Source organism: Paramormyrops kingsleyae, chromosome 24 (assembly GCF_048594095.1).
Source record: "Paramormyrops kingsleyae isolate MSU_618 chromosome 24, PKINGS_0.4, whole genome shotgun sequence".
NCBI lineage: Eukaryota > Metazoa > Chordata > Actinopteri > Osteoglossiformes > Mormyridae > Paramormyrops > Paramormyrops kingsleyae.
Genome location: NC_132820.1, coordinates 21,577,296 through 21,600,680, shown reverse-complemented (window position 1 = coordinate 21,600,680; position 23,385 = coordinate 21,577,296). Strand labels below are relative to the sequence as shown.

The 23,385-nt window shown below is 38.3% G+C and overlaps 2 protein-coding genes across 20 annotated transcripts; one reads left to right on the top strand and one right to left on the bottom strand.

Annotated features, from left to right (window-relative positions):
• Positions 1-225: 225 nt before the first annotated feature.
• LOC140582217 (uncharacterized) lies at positions 226-10,572 on the top strand. 13 transcript variants are annotated; one of them, XM_072706385.1, is made up of 10 exons: positions 226-274; positions 1,630-1,666; positions 1,952-1,974; positions 4,809-5,853; positions 5,956-6,102; positions 6,710-6,811; positions 7,169-8,502; positions 8,629-8,654; positions 8,796-8,821; positions 8,920-10,572. In XM_072706385.1, exons 3-7 carry the CDS (start codon positions 1,967-1,969, stop codon positions 7,397-7,399), a joined length of 1,533 nt encoding a protein of 510 aa, XP_072562486.1. In that variant the 5' UTR covers positions 226-274; positions 1,630-1,666; positions 1,952-1,966; the 3' UTR covers positions 7,400-8,502; positions 8,629-8,654; positions 8,796-8,821; positions 8,920-10,572. The 13 variants fall into 13 exon arrangements, with proteins under 13 accessions (XP_072562486.1, XP_072562484.1, XP_072562485.1 ...); XM_072706383.1 differs by having other exon boundaries at positions 8,755-8,821; XM_072706384.1 differs by having other exon boundaries at positions 8,585-8,654.
• A 7,003-nt stretch (positions 10,573-17,575) lies between these two features.
• Positions 17,576-23,365, bottom strand: LOC140582348 (uncharacterized). 7 transcript variants are annotated; one of them, XM_072706719.1, is made up of 7 exons: positions 22,295-23,365; positions 22,046-22,192; positions 21,337-21,438; positions 19,647-20,979; positions 19,495-19,564; positions 19,327-19,393; positions 17,576-19,255 (listed from the first exon to the last, which is right to left on the bottom strand). In XM_072706719.1, the coding sequence occupies exons 1-4, from the start codon at positions 23,327-23,329 to the stop codon at positions 20,749-20,751; spliced, it is 1,515 nt and encodes a 504-aa protein (XP_072562820.1). In that variant the 5' UTR covers positions 23,330-23,365; the 3' UTR covers positions 17,576-19,255; positions 19,327-19,393; positions 19,495-19,564; positions 19,647-20,748. The 7 variants fall into 7 exon arrangements, with proteins under 7 accessions (XP_072562820.1, XP_072562817.1, XP_072562823.1 ...); XM_072706716.1 differs by having other exon boundaries at positions 17,576-19,228; XM_072706722.1 differs by having other exon boundaries at positions 19,327-19,352.
• Between the last annotated feature and the right edge of the window lie 20 nt (positions 23,366-23,385).

Below are 23,385 nucleotides of genomic sequence, written 5' to 3'. Positions count from 1 at the left end.
ATGTGTCGTTTTAATTAAATCTAAGCAAAATTCAACAATTTTGAGATGTTCAGTTATTTAAATTTACACACTTTCGTTTGGGATAAATTAAGCAATGGTTTGTTGAGTAGATTTAACAAAAAATGTATGAGTACCAAGAAAATTTAAGAAATCTAATAGATTTAACTGATGAAAGCATTTTCATTTTAATCATTGTACACTTCCGCCCATAATCCTTTGTGCCACGTGCAGGACACACACGCTTCATGAGTGGACGATCTCCATTTTGTAAGAGGTAAGATTTCTTAATTTGTTCGAATATAAGACACGGTTTAAACAATAACGTATATCGGTTTTGAGTAAAGGTTTTAAACAGTATGATACGTCAAAATTAGATTAATAATGATCACTGTAATGATAGTATCGTTTTTTTACACAAATGGCAGTTAGTGGACTGCTAGCACAAGGTCACTTTCCAAGACTTCACGACTGTGTTACTGAACAGCTTTAACTAACCACATGTTTTACCGTATTAAAAAATATCAACGATATATTCCGATGAGTTTTAACGTCTTTCATCCACTTTTAAAAGTTCATGAAAAAGTTTTGCGCTCAGTGGTGAGTGATTTAGTTTAAATCATTTGTGCCGGATTTTGTCAGCCACAGTCAGTTTTTCGAAGCTTTTGTCTCGATGCGGTGGTTTTCAGTTGTGGTTAATGAAGCTAAAGTGACTCAGTCCAGCGACATAACTGTTTTTTCGCGTCATGCTGTCGGAGCCCCGTGACTGTGGCGTTATTTTTGTGCCACTATTCTGAGCGCACGTAAAAAAGAATTTCAGGTGCAAGTGTTGCATTTTGAGGAGAAATTTATTTTGAGTGAAGAAAAGCTAAATTTGAGTGAACAAAATTCATTGCTGCGTGCAAAAAATGTATTTCACCGTTTGCTATTATCCATACACACACACACACAATAGCAGCTCCTCTCGCTCAGTTTTTGCATTTGCGCTTGCTCGCAATGTGTTGCTTATACGCTCTCAACATTTCTGCCCGTGCGCGCTCAACTCTTTCTGAACACTGTTATATTTGTGCCACAAAACCAGCCAATCAGCCCTACCCTCAAACGAGGCAGTGGCGAAGGAACGCAGAGTGGCGGAGTTTGAAATATTACTCTTTCTGGGTCACAAAATAAACTTTTAAGATATTTCCATGCGAGAATGTAGCTGTGTAAACTTCAAATATTTGCTTGATTTGTCAAGACATCGCATATTTGCATAAGTGTTCTAACGTTTTGTGTTTGTTTAGAGGCGTTAAGTCAGTGTCAGTGAGTTTATATTTACTGTTAAGAGTAAATATCTCACATGAAAATTTGTAGAATCATTATTAGAAAATAACAGTAAACATCCTTATATGTTTTGAAATGTGTTAATCTATTGGAATGACTGCATATCAAGTGCTCACATTTGCAATTTTGAAAAAAGGGGGAAGAATTATCCCCTTTTTAATCTAATAAAGAGTTTCCTTGTGTTATATAGGAACCTCACCTTTAAAAATTTTTGCATTAATTTAGACATGTCTTTAACAATCTGCGTGTGTTTGTGTAAGTTTTTTATTTTGGAGACTGCTATTAATGATAATGTTGCTTTCCTTTCAGGTAATGGAAGATCCCTCAACTTAAATTCACCTGATCGGTATGTAGACTGTGCATTATAAAGTAAGTTGTGATACCATGTTGTATTAAATTAAACTAATGGTTTTGAAATTGAAGCAGCAGAAAATTATCAAGTTGACCCCACTTAATCTAACGTATTTGTTTTTGTAAAAATAATAAATAGAAAATAATTGCTTATTATTTGTAGGATTTTTTTTCTTCTTCTCTATAATCTCAACATCAAATGTGTATAGATACCCATGCTCTTACATTTGTCATGAAAAACTATTTAGATTCTTACATATATATTTTTCCATCACTTTAGGACCTGGCAAATGGGATGGCAGTGTAAGATATGCAAATCTTTTTCTACTACAAAGGGGAATCTACTACGTCATTACAGATTACAACACGCAACATTTGGTCGTGGACAGCACCAGCCATGTCTGTATGGCAGTTGTCCTTGCACATTTAAAACACAAGGAGCCCTTCGCACACATTTGTCCAGATACCATGCTGCTGAAGAGAGTCCAAGGCCTGGAGTGATCACTGCATTTAAGTGTTTGGCTTGCACTGCTTTTTGCTCTACTCAGAAGGACTATTTTCAACATATAGGAAATCACTTGAAGAGACACGAAACTGTATTTTGCGTTTTTAATGGATGTGACTTTCGCACAAATATATACAATACATTTCTAAAGCACAAAGGCAGGAGACATACATGTTGCTCCTTAACTGATTTTAAGAAAGAAGTCTTGGAAAGTCATCCTAGTCAGAACACTGACCATTCTGATGTCCCTGAACTCAACAGTGATGAATGCTCTAGTGATGTTGATCCAGAAAGTGCATCTTGTACTGTTCTTCAAGGACTGGGCTTACTTCTACTCAAGTTAGAAAGCACTTATAATGTTTCAGTGAGGTGCATTGATGCTTTGGTTGAAGATCTGTTCTATATTTCTTCTTCAGCATCTGTAGAGGCAGTTAAAAATATAATTGATTCAGCACTGAAATCTAACAAATGCACAGTTGACCACACTATCATAAAGGACTTGGCTGAACAGTTGTGCCGCTCTCATCCCATTAGCAGAGCTCTTGGAGCAGGCGGGCCACTTGGTTCAGCTTTTAAGAGAAATAAGTATTTTAAGGAGCATTTCCAGTTTGTGGATCCTATTGAATATATTCTTGATGCTGAACAAAAAAAGAGCTTTCAATATGTACCAGTTCTAAAGACTTTGCAAGAAGTACTGAAGAACAAAGATATTGCAGTGGAAGCCTTTTCGAGGTGCTCAAGTAGCACTGGGCATTTTAAGTCCATTTTTGATGGTAGGTGTTTTAAGGACAATGACTTCTATGCTGTAGAAGAAACAAGACTCTCAATAATAATTTATGTTGATGATTTTGAGGTGTGTAACCCATTAGGAACCTCTCGAAAAAAACATAAAATAACTGCAGTTTATTGGGTTTTGGCCAATTTGCCATTGAGATTACAGTCTGCCTTAACATCAATACAACTAGCTTTACTTTGCAAATCTGTTGATGTGAAACAGTTTGAATACAAAGTAGTATTGGATCCACTTTTGAAAGATCTTGTCACTCTTGAACAGGAGGGGGTTTTTATTTCATGTTTAGGGAGAAATATTAAAGGCGCCCTACACTGTGTTGTAGCCGATAACCTTGGTGCTCATGCAATTAGTGGACTTGTTGAAAGTTTTAACGGGCCATATGTTTGTAGATTCTGCCTTGGACATTCTTCAGAGTACCAGACATATGAAGTACGGTCTGGGGTCTTCCCACTTCGAAAAAAGGATGACTATGTTTTACACGTGCAAGCTGTCAAAGAAAATCCAAATTTAGTGCCTCATTTTGGCTTAAAGCGGTCATGTCCATTAACTGATCAACTTAATAATTTTCACTTTGTGTCTGGATACCCACCAGATGTCCTTCATGACCTTTTTGAGGGAATAGTGCCAAGAGAGTTAGCATTGTGTTTTCAAGTGTTTTTGAAGAAGCACTACTTCAGTTTGACTGAACTGAATAATATAATCACACGTTTTCCATATAAGGGCTCAGACAAATTGAACAGTCCACAAGCAATCCCTTCAAATTTTGCTGGTCGCAAAACTATAGGAGGAAATGCTCATGAAAACTGGGCCCTAATACGTTTGTTACCTCTCCTTGTTGGTTTACGTGTACCTGAAGATGATCCTGTTTGGCAACTTCTTCTGACTTTGAAGGACATTGTTGAGTTAGTGGTTGCCCCTGTTCACACAACACAAAGTATTGCCTACCTTGAATTTAAAATATCTGAACATCGTATCAGATATTTGGAAGTTTTTCCTGATCAAAGGCTCACACCAAAACACCATTTTTTGGAGCACTACCCTGCTTTAATAGAAAAATATGGGCCATTGGTTGGAGTATGGACAATGCGCTTTGAGGCAAAACACAGATTTTTCAAGCAAGTTGTGAGACACACTAACAATTTCAAAAATGTGTTGCTGACCCTTTCTACAAGGCATCAAATGATGATGACATACCACATGCAATCAAAAGAGGTGAAACCTGCCCTGCTTGTCACAAAAATATCCAGAATGCCTGTAGATGTGCTGCATCCAGACATACAGGCAGATTTAAGAGCAAGATCACCATCTCTGACTTGTGTGCAGCTTGCCACCACTGTCACCTGCAGTGGAACAAGATACACTGCTGGGATGATCCTGTCTAATGGTTCAACATGTGGACTACCAGACTTTGCTGAGATAATACAGATAGTCGTTTTGGACAATTGTGTATATTTCATTGTGAAGTTACTTGCTGCATGGTATGTAGAGCATCTGAGATCTTTTCAACTGGAGGACACTGGCAAGATCAGTCTTTTGGAGCAGCAGAAACTTGGTGACATGTGGCCCTTGGCTTCTTACAATGTGGGAAGAAAACGCTTGGTAACCCTGAAACGTTACATCTGCTGTGAATAATAGGTAAAAAAAAAACCAAAACGACAACAACAAAAACTTGATAACATGTACATCTCCCAAGTATTTGTTTTTTGCAACATTTGGTGTGTTGAAGTGTGCTTTTTGTTTTATAGTTTTATATCTCTACTATTGTATAAATGAAAAGTAATAACTAATTTTATTTAATTGAAGGGAAATTTAACTCTGCCCATTTACATTTTATTCTAGGTTGAACGAGATGGAGGCAAAGCTTCGTGTAATTATTGATGACCAAATCGAGAAGTTGGTTCTTCCATCAGGGATCCCACCAACATTGGAGGAGCTGCAGAGTGTTGTGAAGGATACTTTTGGGATTTCAAATGACTTCAGTCTTCAGTATTTTGACCCAGAATTTCAGGACTACTTCACTCTTCACAGAGCTGACCAGATAAAAGACAAAGACACTGTGAAGGTTGTTGGCATCACCCCGGTCATCCTAAGCTTGACTCCGGTTGATGACAGTTTTGGCAGCCCCTCTGGCCAACTGTCTGACTATGAGTCCTCATATGCTGAGTCAATTGTATCCAATGCAGACTCTGCTGCAACCACTTCTTCTCAGGACACCATTATTCTCAAAAGGCAGAAGACCACAGAACGTTGTGAGCCCTGGCCAAAACAGTTTCCCATTCCACAGTTTGCATATGAAACTGAGATGTACCTGGAAAGAGCCAATGAGGAGTATAAAAAGAATGGAAATCTTCTGCCCACCTCCAAAGTAAAGACTGATATTTTTGAGAAGTTGGCTGAAACTGTATTTACATTTACAGCCTATCCTTCAAGTGCACAGGTTAGTTATGTTGCTGAGGCACTTGTGACAAAATACCCTTGTCTCAAGGAACCTGGCTCTTTCTCAGGTTATTATGGTTGGCAACAAAGCATCAAATACAAGATGGCCAATTATCGTACAAAACTTAGAGGGTTTGGTGTTCCTGAGTTGACATGCAATGCCATGAAACACAAGAGTCCAGGTGACCAGAAGTCTGCAAATAAAGTGAAAAAGCCTCGGAAAGCAGAGGTAAATTACCTTCCGCCATATCCAGCAGGTGAAGATGAGGACAGTCAAGAAGAAGAGAGAATTCAGTTGCTTACTGAAGTCAAGAAAAGAGACAACAACAAAGTGATAAAAGAAAAAATGGCTAAAACATTTGCACATAGACGACATGAAATTGTCAACCTGTCCCCCAGCATTGAAGACATCAAAGCCAGATGGCCAGCTTTGTTTGAGGCATCTCATGTGAGTTCCAAATTCATTTTGGGTAGGCTTTTGGGTTTTTTTAATGTAATCTTTCAAGCTTCAAATAATTTGAGGCTTTATCGTGTTTTATTTGTCATTCAGCTGCAGGATGAGTTCTACAGGATCACCCTGGTACACCTTGAACCCAAATTCATGTCCATGCTGGATGAGTACACTCCCAAACTGTTGGCCCTTTTCCATTCCAAGGGGGGAGCCATGGGATTGAAGTTGCAGGCTATCATAGCCAAGGTATTTTCCACAGACATTTCAGCTTGTAATTTTATTTAAAGAATTATTTTGTCAAATTTCAAGAGTCATTTGCATGGTGCATAGCTCCACTAACTTGTTTGCATGTTTTTGTCAGTGCAAGAGGACGTCACTGATATAATTAACAACACAATTATGGGTTTCATGTTTTAATTGTATTTTAAATACATGTCTGTTCTTAGTAAAAAAAAAACCCAAAAAACCCCACAAGTACAGGTATTGCTGGGGTTTTGTTTTTTCCCAAGAAGGAAAAACCCTTTCTGACAATCATAAACTAAATTAAATAAAAAACTAAATGACTAAATTAAATTAATTTACTAAAACGACACATTTAAAGATTGAAGCATACAACTTGTTGAAGCATACAACTTGGAATTGTCTTTACCTATATAATGTTGACAATACCGTTTTGTTGACTGTCAGCACCCAGGCATGTGCATTAACATCAGCTACTTATCCCACATAATGTTCCATGTGATGATAATTTGATATTTAACAGTTTTTTTTAATACTGCCAATTCTCACAGTTTTGTCTTAATAAATGGTCACTTATCTGATGGTAATTTTTGGAATTCTTGCTCATTTTCAGTCACCAAGCAATCCTAGCAATAACATAACCAGAAATCTGGTTATTCAGTGCTTGATGGTGTACCTTGGGGAGTCCATTGATCAACTGATCAAAGAGTACAGTGTAAGTGTTGAAGTAGAAACATTATTCTGTTTTTGTTATTCATATGTGTTTGTGTATGTGTTTGTCAATTTTCAAATAATTTGAGATATTATCATGTTTTATTTGTCATTCAGCTACAGGATGTGTCCAGGAAATACAATTGTGTATATAATGTAGTTGCAGTTTGTCAGGACTAAAGACTGGCTAATATGACATGGTGAACAAGTCCTGTGGTTAAAGAATGCCTGCCTGTTGCTTAAAACATTGTGTTGTATGCCGAATGTTTCTTGCCCATAGACTACATGTTGCTATACTGTTCCTTTATAATATTCAAGTGTGCAATTACAGTCAGAAAAACCCATGTGTTTGTTGTTTCAGGATGCTGATGAGGACAGTGTGTCACAAGATCTTTCTGAACAGAGGATGAAAATCTACAAAATCAAGGCTGTTGGATCTGAGGAGGATGACATTGGCATTGTGCTGGAGGGTGTGAGAGTTATGCCTGAGAGAGATGGAGAATACCGCTTTTGTCAAAGTGACAGGTTGGGTCAAAGGTCACAAAGGTCAAATAAATCAAAAAGTGACAGGTCCGGGCTGCAAGCCAGGTGACGTCATGAGCTAGTGCGAGGTGGCAATTTTTTTTGGCTGTGAGCGAGTTGAGCGTTGGGATAGGGGTTTATTTGTATATAGTTTATTTATTTATTATAATTATTATAATTTAATTATTTATTATTTAATTATTTATTATTTAATTATTATTTATTTTTATTTGAGTAGAGTGAATTGTGTGCTTATGAGTGTGGTTTTTTGTGGGAATAGCCCCGTGCTACGAGGGTGCCGAGCAGGGGGACTGAGCAGGGGGGTTGGTGCGTTAAGGTCTCAAACACTGGGTCTGAGTGGGGTGGGTTACCTGATGGAGTGTGAGCGTACGCTGTACCGTGGTAAGGTCCCGGGCTTTGGAGAATCCGTGGAAAAGGGCTCGGAGAGAGCGATGCTGTGTCTGCTGCGGTACCGTGGTAAGGTCCCGTGGCTTTGGATAATCCGCAAAGGACTCGGAGAGAGCGATGCCGGAGAGCTGAGAGTTGTGCTGCGCGAGACTGAAAGAAACCCTGTGAGAATGAACAAGTTGGAGCTAAGAATGAGAGGAGGAGTTGGGTCTGACGCTATCCTCCTCCAATGAACGCTTAGCGGCAGTTTGAGTGTGTGTGTGTGTGTGTGTGTGTGTGCGTGAAAGCCGACACTCCCCTGCAGCAGTAGCAGTTTGGCCTTGTGTGGTAGAAAAACTTGTGTTTTTCCTCATGCAACCTATGTACATCCCGATAGGTCAAATCCCGGTCAAACTGTAATTTGGGTCACACATCAAGTTGGACATTTTGTATTCCAGTAAATCTTGTTTGAAATTGTGTCTTTTGCCCCCCCCGAGGGCCACACATCAAGTTTGACATTTTGTATTTCAGTAAATCTTGTTTGAAGTTTTGTCTTTTCCCCCGACTCCCCCCATACCGTCTGTGTAGTTAAAACGTACATCGAAATAGACATCAGATAAAACTTGACAGGACGTATATTTCTCCTTAAAGAATCCTAATAAGTAACCAACCGCAGATATTTTTAGTATGCCGAGCAGGGATTCCCTCCTTTGGTAGACACAAGTACCCAGTATCATCAAGGCCTTGCCCTACTGGAAAGAGAAAACTACACGGGACCTGCATAGAGTAAGTATATTATTTCTTTTACGCGTGTTTTATGATAAACACCATACAATAAAATAACTTAAAATAATTATTTTATTTTTAGAGATTCAGCTATTTTGGGTTTGTTTTTTTTTTTCTCTACGGGAGACGCTGCGGATAGAAAACTCCATATAGTGAGTATATTATTTCTTTTATACGTATAATAAAAACGCTATTCATTAAAAATAACTTATTCTAAAACAAAATAACTTAAAATAATTATTTTATTTTTAGAGATTCAGCTATTTTTTGTTTGTTTTTTTTCTCTACGGGAGACGGTGCGGATAGAAAACTCCATATAGTGAGTATATTATTTCTTTTATACGTATAATAAAAACGCTATTCATTAAAAATAACTTATTCTAATAATAGGTATTCTCTGTTTTTTCTATGTACAAGAGAGACGGGGCGGACCGGTCAAGAGAAAATCTACGCAAGACCTGAATCAGCAGTTATGGACGGAGCAACACCCCTTCCTATACCCGAAGCGTTATTAAATGAAACAGACAACAACAAAAACGCTAATAATGAAAATGATGCGGTTTACTTTGCTCAACACGACTCGCCACCCGCGGCGTCTGGTGACGCGACGGCCCAAGAGCCCTGTTTGCTACCATCCTTAGAGACATTATTAATAACCTTCCTGTGCTGATAGGGTCGGCACCGACCCATTTTTAAGTTTAACATGCATAAAAGCACCACATATATTTGTGCATACTCTTAAAACAAAAGGCTCCATATTGAACCTTTTAGCTTGGTACATATATGACACTCCTTGGACATTCTCAATTAAAAGACATGGCACCTTTTTGAAGGCAATGGTTATATTTCCTCTGGTTAGAACCCCTATAGTTCTATATAGCACACCCAAGAACCTTTTTTTCGAAATATATACTGCATCAAAGCTTTTTGACTTTGTCAGGAATCTCTATTTAAACTAAATAAATTAAAACAAAATCAAGGTAAGGCATCCCCACACATGTAAGGTAAGATAAGACCAGTTCAGTTTATTTATATAATTCTCTAGAGGTTTATTTTATCATTATTTTTTATTGAAAACGAGAGGAATGCTGTCAAAAAAAAAGGTCCAGAAAGCCACACCAAAAATATTAAAACCAATCTTTTCATGGATAAGGAAGCATAACAAGGTAACCAAGAAGTAAGAAACAAATTGGATGATAAATAATTGTTTTGAGGGTATCTTATGGCTGATGTAAGACACGTGCTGCTTGACACCGACCCGTCTAACATAAGAGACAGGAACAGAAAGCTAACATAGGCCGAAGGTTAAGCGTGTTAAATGAAAGGCAGCGGGATAATTCCCCATAATGCCGCACTATAACAAAATCAAACGCGACGTGAAAACGTTTAATAGACCTCAATAAAAATGTCAGGGACGTCTACGACAAACGCAGATTGTTGCCTAGTGGGGAAACTGCCTTTTGGATACCGAAATGTAAAACTAGCAGCATCGCAAAAGGGTGTTGTAAGTCTTTAAAAATATTTCATCGAATGAATTTGTTAATGTAACATGAAAGTTTTTTCAAAGTAAGATGTACAGATGTCTTAAAATGTAACATATAAAAGTTTTTTCAAAGTAAGATGTACAGATATTTTAAAATGTAATATGAAAGCTTTTCAAAGTAAGACGTACAGATGTTTTAAAATGTTCGGGTGTTTTATTTTCTAGACGCGTTGTACAAAAACGTTTTGTTACGTGTATGCAGCGCAAGCGTGTTTGTACAAAGTTATATGCATTCATTTTGCGAATCGGTTTTGAAATCTAATATATGAACGTGGCTTTTATTTTACAAAAACAAAGTTGCAAAAAATTTGTAGGCTCTTTATCAAAGCAGATTTTGTTAACATAACATGAAGTTTTTTTTATTTTCAAAGTTGCACAATGGTTTTAAAATGTAACATGTATACGTGTGTTTTATTTTTCAAACTTGTACAAAAATGTTTGAGTACATTTATCAAATGAGTTTTAAAATGTAACATGTACAGGTGTTTTATTATTCAAAATAAAAGTTGTACATACATTTTGTTATATGTATGCAGCACGGTCATGTTTTTAAAATGTGCTAATATTTGCGGGATGGTGGGAATAAAGTGTATTTAAAGGGGTACCTCTCGTGGAATCTACCAATCTTTAGCAGCTTTTGAAACCTGAGCCAGACGGGGACTGGGGTGTTTAACCGTGAGACTCGACACCGAGCTACGCATTAGATCCTTACTTCAGCAATGGTCCCCATGTACCCAGTGTAGGGTCAGGTCCATCGCAAGAGAATGTCTCCGCCGTGAAAGAACGATCCGCCAGCATTTTGTGTATCAACGAATCTGTAACCATTCTTTCCATTCATTATATGCTGAGTTTTCCAAAATTGTTTTTTAGCTGAAGCATCAAAAGCTGTAACTTCGAGTGCACCTGGTTTAATAGCATTTTATTTATAACAGTAGGAGCTTGTAAACTGCATTTAGCAGTCGCATTAAAACACATTAAAAACTTTAAAGAATAAAGCCTTAGTTATTTTTAATAAAGACGGCTTTCTAGTAAATGGTTTTCCTACAAGGTGACCCCGCGGCCTATACTTAAGACATCCGGGCGCCTGATTTGAGATGTTTACTGAGGACGGTATGTTAAGTTAACAGTGGTGACCGAGCTGCACCGTGTTTGACTCTTAATGAAACTTAGACCTAATTCAACAGAACCAGTCGTCATCCACTTTGCAGTGAGATTTCTGAGCGAAATGTGAACAGAGATTCATTTTCTTACTTTACTACTTACCGGATAACAAGGGAAATGGCAGCGGCAATAACCTACACAGTTATTTGTTCCTTCCATATGTATATATGTAGCACCGCAGAACGTTTTGCACTTTTTTTGCACTATTTGTTTATTGTTTGTTGTGTGTTCTACGTGCATGTTTGCACTGGAGGATCTGCTTTTTATTCTCATTGTACATGTGTATAGTGACAATAAAAAGGCATTTCATTCATTCATAATATGTCGGACACAATGGCTCTGAGCACGATGGAGTCCGCGGTGAGGCGCACGAGCTGCTAGCTGATGTAATTCTGCGAACGGTCCGGGCTCTGACATTCTTAAGGTGCGGCTATCTATCCCCGAGACACTTTAGCCAGGATCGTGTATATTTGCGCTTATTAATGCTGCAATGTCAGGGTTTTGCTGACTCTTATAGGAAGCTGGCTAGCAATAACATTTTTTAGCTGGTCTTTTTCATTTAGTACATACACGGTTTAGAAGAAAATCTAATCACCATTAAAAAAATAAATAAATAAACGTACAAAACTATTGAAATCCCCCAGAAGCATGTGCATATTTTTCTGGTTTGCATGTTGTGTGTGTGTGTGTGTGTGTGTGTGTGTGTGTGTGTAGTTACCTAAGCACAGTCGGCCTAGTGTTTGATAGGTGATGGAGAAGCGTATGGTCGTGGGGACAATAAACTACATGCGCCTATGCCAACATGTGTTTAAGTATAGCGACGAACATGGACGCTTTCTTTAACGTAAAACAGTTAAAGGCTCATTCGGTTTTGTTTACATTTTTATTTTTTTTTTCATTTCAAGTAGCCTCTAATCACCTTACATTAGTTCTGATTTACTGTAGTCACCAATCAGAGTATTTTAAAACAATGGCACTGAAATGTCACCACATGTTAAAGCTAACAAAGTAACATGATTATATCAGCGGAACAAACCAGTCGCCGGTACGTATAGACAGATCATGTGTTGCTCAACAATCGACAGCATTTTGAAATCTATTTGTATTTAGACAAATATATTGGGAATAAAGCGTTGTGTTTTAAAAGGCAGACATTGAGGTAGAATTTAAATTGGTCACAATTGTATTTTTTTCCGCAGCTAGAAGTGTCGGCTGAGGCTGATTTTAATTGGCATGTCAGTTTAGGATTCTTGCAGTAGAAGTTATGTAGTGAATTGCGGTACTCTGAAATGAAGTGATATGTGTATTAGAATCGTGAAGCGTCATCTTCCTTTGTTTTAGGTTCACCCCGGGCATTTTATGAATTGTAATGTAATGTCAGACAGTGTGTGATGAATTTCTGAAGGCCTGTTATAGGCCTATATGACAATTTCGTGGAAACGTCTCATGGAAAAATGTAGTTGCAGTTTGTCAGGACTAAAGACTGGCTAATATGACATGGTGAACAAGTCCTGTGGTTAAAGAATGCCTGCCTGTTGCTTAAAACATTGTGTTGTATGCCGAATGTTTCTTGCCCATAGACTACATGTTGCTATACTGTTCCTTTATAATATTCAAGTATTATTTTTTAAATCATTTAATGAAATAGGTAAATACCTCATCATTGATGACTATGGTCAACCTGAGTGACAAGTAACCCGTCCTGGACAGAGGTTTCTTCAAGGCCTGTGGTGGGAACCCCATGGTGTAGGATTAAGAGAAAGAATACAGGGAGTGGTACAAATGAGCAGTTGTCCTGCCCCCTTTTACTCATTTTGGATGCTTAAATTACTAAATTGTGATTTTAATGCTAATCTGTATGATTCTATGGTCTGAGCGAGTCTCCAGTACTACATGAATGGTAAACTTAAAAACTCTACTTCTCTTAGCTTAATGATATTTTCTTTTACTGTGTACGATTGGTAGAAATGAAAATCGTGATTTGTCTCTCAGCTTGTGTGTGTGTGTGTGTGTGCATGCGGTGTGTCAACAATGGCAATTAATCACTAAATTCTAAACAAACCCACATATAAAACCCCCTCCCCACCCTCCCCAGACACCTATAAAACACAGCATTCTTGCTCTCACCCCCCACTCATTTTGTGAAAAAGCATGTCTGTTGCCAAGACTACAGCTCGTGTCTTGAGTCGTACATACTATGACCCCAGCCACCCGGGGTCATACGGAGGGGCCTCCAGACTGCAGAGAGCCGTGCAGGAAGATACGGGGAAAAAAGTGGCTACTGATGACACCAGAGAGTGGCTGTCTATGCAAGACAGTTATACTTTACATAAGCCGGCTAAAAAGAATTTCCCCAGGAGCAGAGTGTTTAATACCGAGAGCCATGTATCAGCGGCAGGCCGGTTTATGCGACATGCAAGGGCTGGCGATGTACAACGACGGGTTAAAGTATCTCCTTACGGTGATTGATGTTTTTTCCTAAAAGGCATACTTGCGTGTGTTAAGAAACAAGACAAGGGTGGTTGTAACGGAGGCCTTTGATTTTATTTTATCCGAGGGGGCGTGTCCCTCAAGTTACACACGGATGCGGGTAATGAGTTTTCAGAATGAACTTTTCAGAAACTTCTAAAAAGTCATAAAATCACCCAATTCACCATTTAACCGAACGTTAAAAGAGAGGATGTCCAAGTCAAATTGTATTTTCTTACAGCTTGAAAACTACATCTTTTCATTGTGCCACACATACAATGTGTAGTGTACATTTGAATGTGTAGTGTACACATTCAAATGTAACGCTTTTTAATAAAGTAAAAACATTTTGCCCCCAAATAATTCTATTAAACAGTAATATCAGCGACCGCTCTCCCTTAACTACAAGAGTAGCAGGACTGCACACATTAATTTAACATGCTATAATTTAACATTTTCATTTTCATTTACTTTTTCCCCTGTGTACACTACACATTCAAATGTACACTACACATTGTATGTGTGGCACAATGAAAAGATGTAGTTTTCAAGCTGTAAGAAAATACAATTTGACTTGGACATCCTCTCTTTTAACGTTCGGTTAAATGGTGAATTGGGTGATTTTATGACTTTTTAGAAGTTTCTGAAAAGTTCATTCTGAAAACTCATTACCCGCATCCGTGTGTAACTTGAGGGACACGCCCCCTCGGATAAAATAAAATCAAAGGCCTCCGTTACAACCACCCTTGTCTTGTTTCTTAACACACGCAAGTATGCCTTTTAGGAAAAAACATCAATCACCGTAAGGAGATACTTTAACCCGTCGTTGTACATCGCCAGCCCTTGCATGTCGCATAAACCGGCCTGCCGCTGATACATGGCTCTCGGTATTAAACACTCTGCTCCTGGGGAAATTCTTTTTAGCCGGCTTATGTAAAGTATAACTGTCTTGCATAGACAGCCACTCTCTGGTGTCATCAGTAGCCACTTTTTTCCCCGTATCTTCCTGCACGGCTCTCTGCAGTCTGGAGGCCCCTCCGTATGACCCCGGGTGGCTGGGGTCATAGTATGTACGACTCAAGACACGAGCTGTAGTCTTGGCAACAGACATGCTTTTTCACAAAATGAGTGGGGGGTGAGAGCAAGAATGCTGTGTTTTATAGGTGTCTGGGGAGGGTGGGGAGGGGGTTTTATATGTGGGTTTGTTTAGAATTTAGTGATTAATTGCCATTGTTGACACACCGCATGCACACACACACACACACACAAGCTGAGAGACAAATCACGATTTTCATTTCTACCAATCGTACACAGTAAAAGAAAATATCATTAAGCTAAGAGAAGTAGAGTTTTTAAGTTTACCATTCATGTAGTACTGGAGACTCGCTCAGACCATAGAATCATACAGATTAGCATTAAAATCACAATTTAGTAATTTAAGCATCCAAAATGAGTAAAAGGGGGCAGGACAACTGCTCATTTGTACCACTCCCTGTATTCTTTCTCTTAATCCTACACCATGGGGTTCCCACCACAGGCCTTGAAGAAACCTCTGTCCAGGACGGGTTACTTGTCACTCAGGTTGACCATAGTCATCAATGATGAGGTATTTACCTATTTCATTAAATGATTTAAAAAATAATACTTGAATATTATAAAGGAACAGTATAGCAACATGTAGTCTATGGGCAAGAAACATTCGGCATACAACACAATGTTTTAAGCAACAGGCAGGCATTCTTTAACCACAGGACTTGTTCACCATGTCATATTAGCCAGTCTTTAGTCCTGACAAACTGCAACTACATTTTTCCATGAGACGTTTCCACGAAATTGTCATATAGGCCTATAACAGGCCTTCAGAAATTCATCACACACTGTCTGACATTACATTACAATTCATAAAATGCCCGGGGTGAACCTAAAACAAAGGAAGATGACGCTTCACGATTCTAATACACATATCACTTCATTTCAGAGTACCGCAATTCACTACATAACTTCTACTGCAAGAATCCTAAACTGACATGCCAATTAAAATCAGCCTCAGCCGACACTTCTAGCTGCGGAAAAAAATACAATTGTGACCAATTTAAATTCTACCTCAATGTCTGCCTTTTAAAACACAACGCTTTATTCCCAATATATTTGTCTAAATACAAATAGATTTCAAAATGCTGTCGATTGTTGAGCAACACATGATCTGTCTATACGTACCGGCGACTGGTTTGTTCCGCTGATATAATCATGTTACTTTGTTAGCTTTAACATGTGGTGACATTTCAGTGCCATTGTTTTAAAATACTCTGATTGGTGACTACAGTAAATCAGAACTAATGTAAGGTGATTAGAGGCTACTTGAAATGAAAAAAAAAATAAAAATGTAAACAAAACCGAATGAGCCTTTAACTGTTTTACGTTAAAGAAAGCGTCCATGTTCGTCGCTATACTTAAACACATGTTGGCATAGGCGCATGTAGTTTATTGTCCCCACGACCATACGCTTCTCCATCACCTATCAAACACTAGGCCGACTGTGCTTAGGTAACTACACACACACACACACACACACACACACACACACACACACAACATGCAAACCAGAAAAATATGCACATGCTTCTGGGGGATTTCAATAGTTTTGTACGTTTATTTATTTATTTTTTTAATGGTGATTAGATTTTCTTCTAAACCGTGTATGTACTAAATGAAAAAGACCAGCTAAAAAATGTTATTGCTAGCCAGCTTCCTATAAGAGTCAGCAAAACCCTGACATTGCAGCATTAATAAGCGCAAATATACACGATCCTGGCTAAAGTGTCTCGGGGATAGATAGCCGCACCTTAAGAATGTCAGAGCCCGGACCGTTCGCAGAATTACATCAGCTAGCAGCTCGTGCGCCTCACCGCGGACTCCATCGTGCTCAGAGCCATTGTGTCCGACATATTATGAATGAATGAAATGCCTTTTTATTGTCACTATACACATGTACAATGAGAATAAAAAGCAGATCCTCCAGTGCAAACATGCACGTAGAACACACAACAAACAATAAACAAATAGTGCAAAAAAAGTGCAAAACGTTCTGCGGTGCTACATATATACATATGGAAGGAACAAATAACTGTGTAGGTTATTGCCGCTGCCATTTCCCTTGTTATCCGGTAAGTAGTAAAGTAAGAAAATGAATCTCTGTTCACATTTCGCTCAGAAATCTCACTGCAAAGTGGATGACGACTGGTTCTGTTGAATTAGGTCTAAGTTTCATTAAGAGTCAAACACGGTGCAGCTCGGTCACCACTGTTAACTTAACATACCGTCCTCAGTAAACATCTCAAATCAGGCGCCCGGATGTCTTAAGTATAGGCCGCGGGGTCACCTTGTAGGAAAACCATTTACTAGAAAGCCGTCTTTATTAAAAATAACTAAGGCTTTATTCTTTAAAGTTTTTAATGTGTTTTAATGCGACTGCTAAATGCAGTTTACAAGCTCCTACTGTTATAAATAAAATGCTATTAAACCAGGTGCACTCGAAGTTACAGCTTTTGATGCTTCAGCTAAAAAACAATTTTGGAAAACTCAGCATATAATGAATGGAAAGAATGGTTACAGATTCGTTGATACACAAAATGCTGGCGGATCGTTCTTTCACGGCGGAGACATTCTCTTGCGATGGACCTGACCCTACACTGGGTACATGGGGACCATTGCTGAAGTAAGGATCTAATGCGTAGCTCGGTGTCGAGTCTCACGGTTAAACACCCCAGTCCCCGTCTGGCTCAGGTTTCAAAAGCTGCTAAAGATTGGTAGATTCCACGAGAGGTACCCCTTTAAATACACTTTATTCCCACCATCCCGCAAATATTAGCACATTTTAAAAACATGACCGTGCTGCATACATATAACAAAATGTATGTACAACTTTTATTTTGAATAATAAAACACCTGTACATGTTACATTTTAAAACTCATTTGATAAATGTACTCAAACATTTTTGTACAAGTTTGAAAAATAAAACACACGTATACATGTTACATTTTAAAACCATTGTGCAACTTTGAAAATAAAAAAAACTTCATGTTATGTTAACAAAATCTGCTTTGATAAAGAGCCTACAAATTTTTTGCAACTTTGTTTTTGTAAAATAAAAGCCACGTTCATATATTAGATTTCAAAACCGATTCGCAAAATGAATGCATATAACTTTGTACAAACACGCTTGCGCTGCATACACGTAACAAAACGTTTTTGTACAACGCGTCTAGAAAATAAAACACCCGAACATTTTAAAACATCTGTACGTCTTACTTTGAAAAGCTTTCATATTACATTTTAAAATATCTGTACATCTTACTTTGAAAAAACTTTTATATGTTACATTTTAAGACATCTGTACATCTTACTTTGAAAAAACTTTCATGTTACATTAACAAATTCATTCGATGAAATATTTTTAAAGACTTACAACACCCTTTTGCGATGCTGCTAGTTTTACATTTCGGTATCCAAAAGGCAGTTTCCCCACTAGGCAACAATCTGCGTTTGTCGTAGACGTCCCTGACATTTTTATTGAGGTCTATTAAACGTTTTCACGTCGCGTTTGATTTTGTTATAGTGCGGCATTATGGGGAATTATCCCGCTGCCTTTCATTTAACACGCTTAACCTTCGGCCTATGTTAGCTTTCTGTTCCTGTCTCTTATGTTAGACGGGTCGGTGTCAAGCAGCACGTGTCTTACATCAGCCATAAGATACCCTCAAAACAATTATTTATCATCCAATTTGTTTCTTACTTCTTGGTTACCTTGTTATGCTTCCTTATCCATGAAAAGATTGGTTTTAATATTTTTGGTGTGGCTTTCTGGACCTTTTTTTTTGACAGCATTCCTCTCGTTTTCAATAAAAAATAATGATAAAATAAACCTCTAGAGAATTATATAAATAAACTGAACTGGTCTTATCTTACCTTACATGTGTGGGGATGCCTTACCTTGATTTTGTTTTAATTTATTTAGTTTAAATAGAGATTCCTGACAAAGTCAAAAAGCTTTGATGCAGTATATATTTCGAAAAAAAGGTTCTTGGGTGTGCTATATAGAACTATAGGGGTTCTAACCAGAGGAAATATAACCATTGCCTTCAAAAAGGTGCCATGTCTTTTAATTGAGAATGTCCAAGGAGTGTCATATATGTACCAAGCTAAAAGGTTCAATATGGAGCCTTTTGTTTTAAGAGTATGCACAAATATATGTGGTGCTTTTATGCATGTTAAACTTAAAAATGGGTCGGTGCCGACCCTATCAGCACAGGAAGGTTATTAATAATGTCTCTAAGGATGGTAGCAAACAGGGCTCTTGGGCCGTCGCGTCACCAGACGCCGCGGGTGGCGAGTCGTGTTGAGCAAAGTAAACCGCATCATTTTCATTATTAGCGTTTTTGTTGTTGTCTGTTTCATTTAATAACGCTTCGGGTATAGGAAGGGGTGTTGCTCCGTCCATAACTGCTGATTCAGGTCTTGCGTAGATTTTCTCTTGACCGGTCCGCCCCGTCTCTCTTGTACATAGAAAAAACAGAGAATACCTATTATTAGAATAAGTTATTTTTAATGAATAGCGTTTTTATTATACGTATAAAAGAAATAATATACTCACTATATGGAGTTTTCTATCCGCACCGTCTCCCGTAGAGAAAAAAAACAAACAAAAAATAGCTGAATCTCTAAAAAATAAAATAATTATTTTAAGTTATTTTGTTTTAGAATAAGTTATTTTTAATGAATAGCGTTTTTATTATACGTATAAAAGAAATAATATACTCACTATATGGAGTTTTCTATCCGCAGCGTCTCCCGTAGAGAAAAAAAAAAACAAACCCAAAATAGCTGAATCTCTAAAAATAAAATAATTATTTTAAGTTATTTTATTGTATGGTGTTTATCATAAAACACGCGTAAAAGAAATAATATACTTACTCTATGCAGGTCCCGTGTAGTTTTCTCTTTCCAGTAGGGCAAGGCCTTGATGATACTGGGTACTTGTGTCTACCAAAGGAGGGAATCCCTGCTCGGCATACTAAAAATATCTGCGGTTGGTTACTTATTAGGATTCTTTAAGGAGAAATATACGTCCTGTCAAGTTTTATCTGATGTCTATTTCGATGTACGTTTTAACTACACAGACGGTATGGGGGGAGTCGGGGGAAAAGACAAAACTTCAAACAAGATTTACTGAAATACAAAATGTCAAACTTGATGTGTGGCCCTCGGGGGGGCAAAAGACACAATTTCAAACAAGATTTACTGGAATACAAAATGTCCAACTTGATGTGTGACCCAAATTACAGTTTGACCGGGATTTGACCTATCGGGATGTACATAGGTTGCATGAGGAAAAACACAAGTTTTTCTACCACACAAGGCCAAACTGCTACTGCTGCAGGGGAGTGTCGGCTTTCACGCACACACACACACACACACACACACACTCAAACTGCCGCTAAGCGTTCATTGGAGGAGGATAGCGTCAGACCCAACTCCTCCTCTCATTCTTAGCTCCAACTTGTTCATTCTCACAGGGTTTCTTTCAGTCTCGCGCAGCACAACTCTCAGCTCTCCGGCATCGCTCTCTCCGAGTCCTTTGCGGATTATCCAAAGCCACGGGACCTTACCACGGTACCGCAGCAGACACAGCATCGCTCTCTCCGAGCCCTTTTCCACGGATTCTCCAAAGCCCGGGACCTTACCACGGTACAGCGTACGCTCACACTCCATCAGGTAACCCACCCCACTCAGACCCAGTGTTTGAGACCTTAACGCACCAACCCCCCTGCTCAGTCCCCCTGCTCGGCACCCTCGTAGCACGGGGCTATTCCCACAAAAAACCACACTCATAAGCACACAATTCACTCTACTCAAATAAAAATAAATAATAATTAAATAATAAATAATTAAATAATAAATAATTAAATTATAATAATTATAATAAATAAATAAACTATATACAAATAAACCCCTATCCCAACGCTCAACTCGCTCACAGCCAAAAAAAATTGCCACCTCGCACTAGCTCATGACGTCACCTGGCTTGCAGCCCGGACCTGTCACTTTTTGATTTATTTGACCTTTGTGACCTTTGACCCAACCTGTCACTTTGACAAAAGCGGTATTCTCCATCTCTCTCAGGCATAACTCTCACACCCTCCAGCACAATGCCAATGTCATCCTCCTCAGATCCAACAGCCTTGATTTTGTAGATTTTCATCCTCTGTTCAGAAAGATCTTGTGACACACTGTCCTCATCAGCATCCTGAAACAACAAACACATGGGTTTTTCTGACTGTAATTGCACACTTGAATATTATAAAGGAACAGTATAGCAACATGTAGTCTATGGGCAAGAAACATTCGGCATACAACACAATGTTTTAAGCAACAGGCAGGCATTCTTTAACCACAGGACTTGTTCACCATGTCATATTAGCCAGTCTTTAGTCCTGACAAACTGCAACTACATTATATACACAATTGTATTTCCTGGACACATCCTGTAGCTGAATGACAAATAAAACATGATAATATCTCAAATTATTTGAAAATTGACAAACACATACACAAACACATATGAATAACAAAAACAGAATAATGTTTCTACTTCAACACTTACACTGTACTCTTTGATCAGTTGATCAATGGACTCCCCAAGGTACACCATCAAGCACTGAATAACCAGATTTCTGGTTATGTTATTGCTAGGATTGCTTGGTGACTGAAAATGAGCAAGAATTCCAAAAATTACCATCAGATAAGTGACCATTTATTAAGACAAAACTGTGAGAATTGGCAGTATTAAAAAAAACTGTTAAATATCAAATTATCATCACATGGAACATTATGTGGGATAAGTAGCTGATGTTAATGCACATGCCTGGGTGCTGACAGTCAACAAAACGGTATTGTCAACATTATATAGGTAAAGACAATTCCAAGTTGTATGCTTCAACAAGTTGTATGCTTCAATCTTTAAATGTGTCGTTTTAGTAAATTAATTTAATTTAGTCATTTAGTTTTTTATTTAATTTAGTTTATGATTGTCAGAAAGGGTTTTTCCTTCTTGGGAAAAAACAAAACCCCAGCAATACCTGTACTTGTGGGGTTTTTTGGGTTTTTTTTTTACTAAGAACAGACATGTATTTAAAATACAATTAAAACATGAAACCCATAATTGTGTTGTTAATTATATCAGTGACGTCCTCTTGCACTGACAAAAACATGCAAACAAGTTAGTGGAGCTATGCACCATGCAAATGACTCTTGAAATTTGACAAAATAATTCTTTAAATAAAATTACAAGCTGAAATGTCTGTGGAAAATACCTTGGCTATGATAGCCTGCAACTTCAATCCCATGGCTCCCCCCTTGGAATGGAAAAGGGCCAACAGTTTGGGAGTGTACTCATCCAGCATGGACATGAATTTGGGTTCAAGGTGTACCAGGGTGATCCTGTAGAACTCATCCTGCAGCTGAATGACAAATAAAACACGATAAAGCCTCAAATTATTTGAAGCTTGAAAGATTACATTAAAAAAACCCAAAAGCCTACCCAAAATGAATTTGGAACTCACATGAGATGCCTCAAACAAAGCTGGCCATCTGGCTTTGATGTCTTCAATGCTGGGGGACAGGTTGACAATTTCATGTCGTCTATGTGCAAATGTTTTAGCCATTTTTTCTTTTATCACTTTGTTGTTGTCTCTTTTCTTGACTTCAGTAAGCAACTGAATTCTCTCTTCTTCTTGACTGTCCTCATCTTCACCTGCTGGATATGGCGGAAGGTAATTTACCTCTGCTTTCCGAGGCTTTTTCACTTTATTTGCAGACTTCTGGTCACCTGGACTCTTGTGTTTCATGGCATTGCATGTCAACTCAGGAACACCAAACCCTCTAAGTTTTGTACGATAATTGGCCATCTTGTATTTGATGCTTTGTTGCCAACCATAATAACCTGAGAAAGAGCCAGGTTCCTTGAGACAAGGGTATTTTGTCACAAGTGCCTCAGCAACATAACTAACCTGTGCACTTGAAGGATAGGCTGTAAATGTAAATACAGTTTCAGCCAACTTCTCAAAAATATCAGTCTTTACTTTGGAGGTGGGCAGAAGATTTCCATTCTTTTTATACTCCTCATTGGCTCTTTCCAGGTACATCTCAGTTTCATATGCAAACTGTGGAATGGGAAACTGTTTTGGCCAGGGCTCACAACGTTCTGTGGTCTTCTGCCTTTTGAGAATAATGGTGTCCTGAGAAGAAGTGGTTGCAGCAGAGTCTGCATTGGATACAATTGACTCAGCATATGAGGACTCATAGTCAGACAGTTGGCCAGAGGGGCTGCCAAAACTGTCATCAACCGGAGTCAAGCTTAGGATGACCGGGGTGATGCCAACAACCTTCACAGTGTCTTTGTCTTTTATCTGGTCAGCTCTGTGAAGAGTGAAGTAGTCCTGAAATTCTGGGTCAAAATACTGAAGACTGAAGTCATTTGAAATCCCAAAAGTATCCTTCACAACACTCTGCAGCTCCTCCAATGTTGGTGGGATCCCTGATGGAAGAACCAACTTCTCGATTTGGTCATCAATAATTACACGAAGCTTTGCCTCCATCTCGTTCAACCTAGAATAAAATGTAAATGGGCAGAGTTAAATTTCCCTTCAATTAA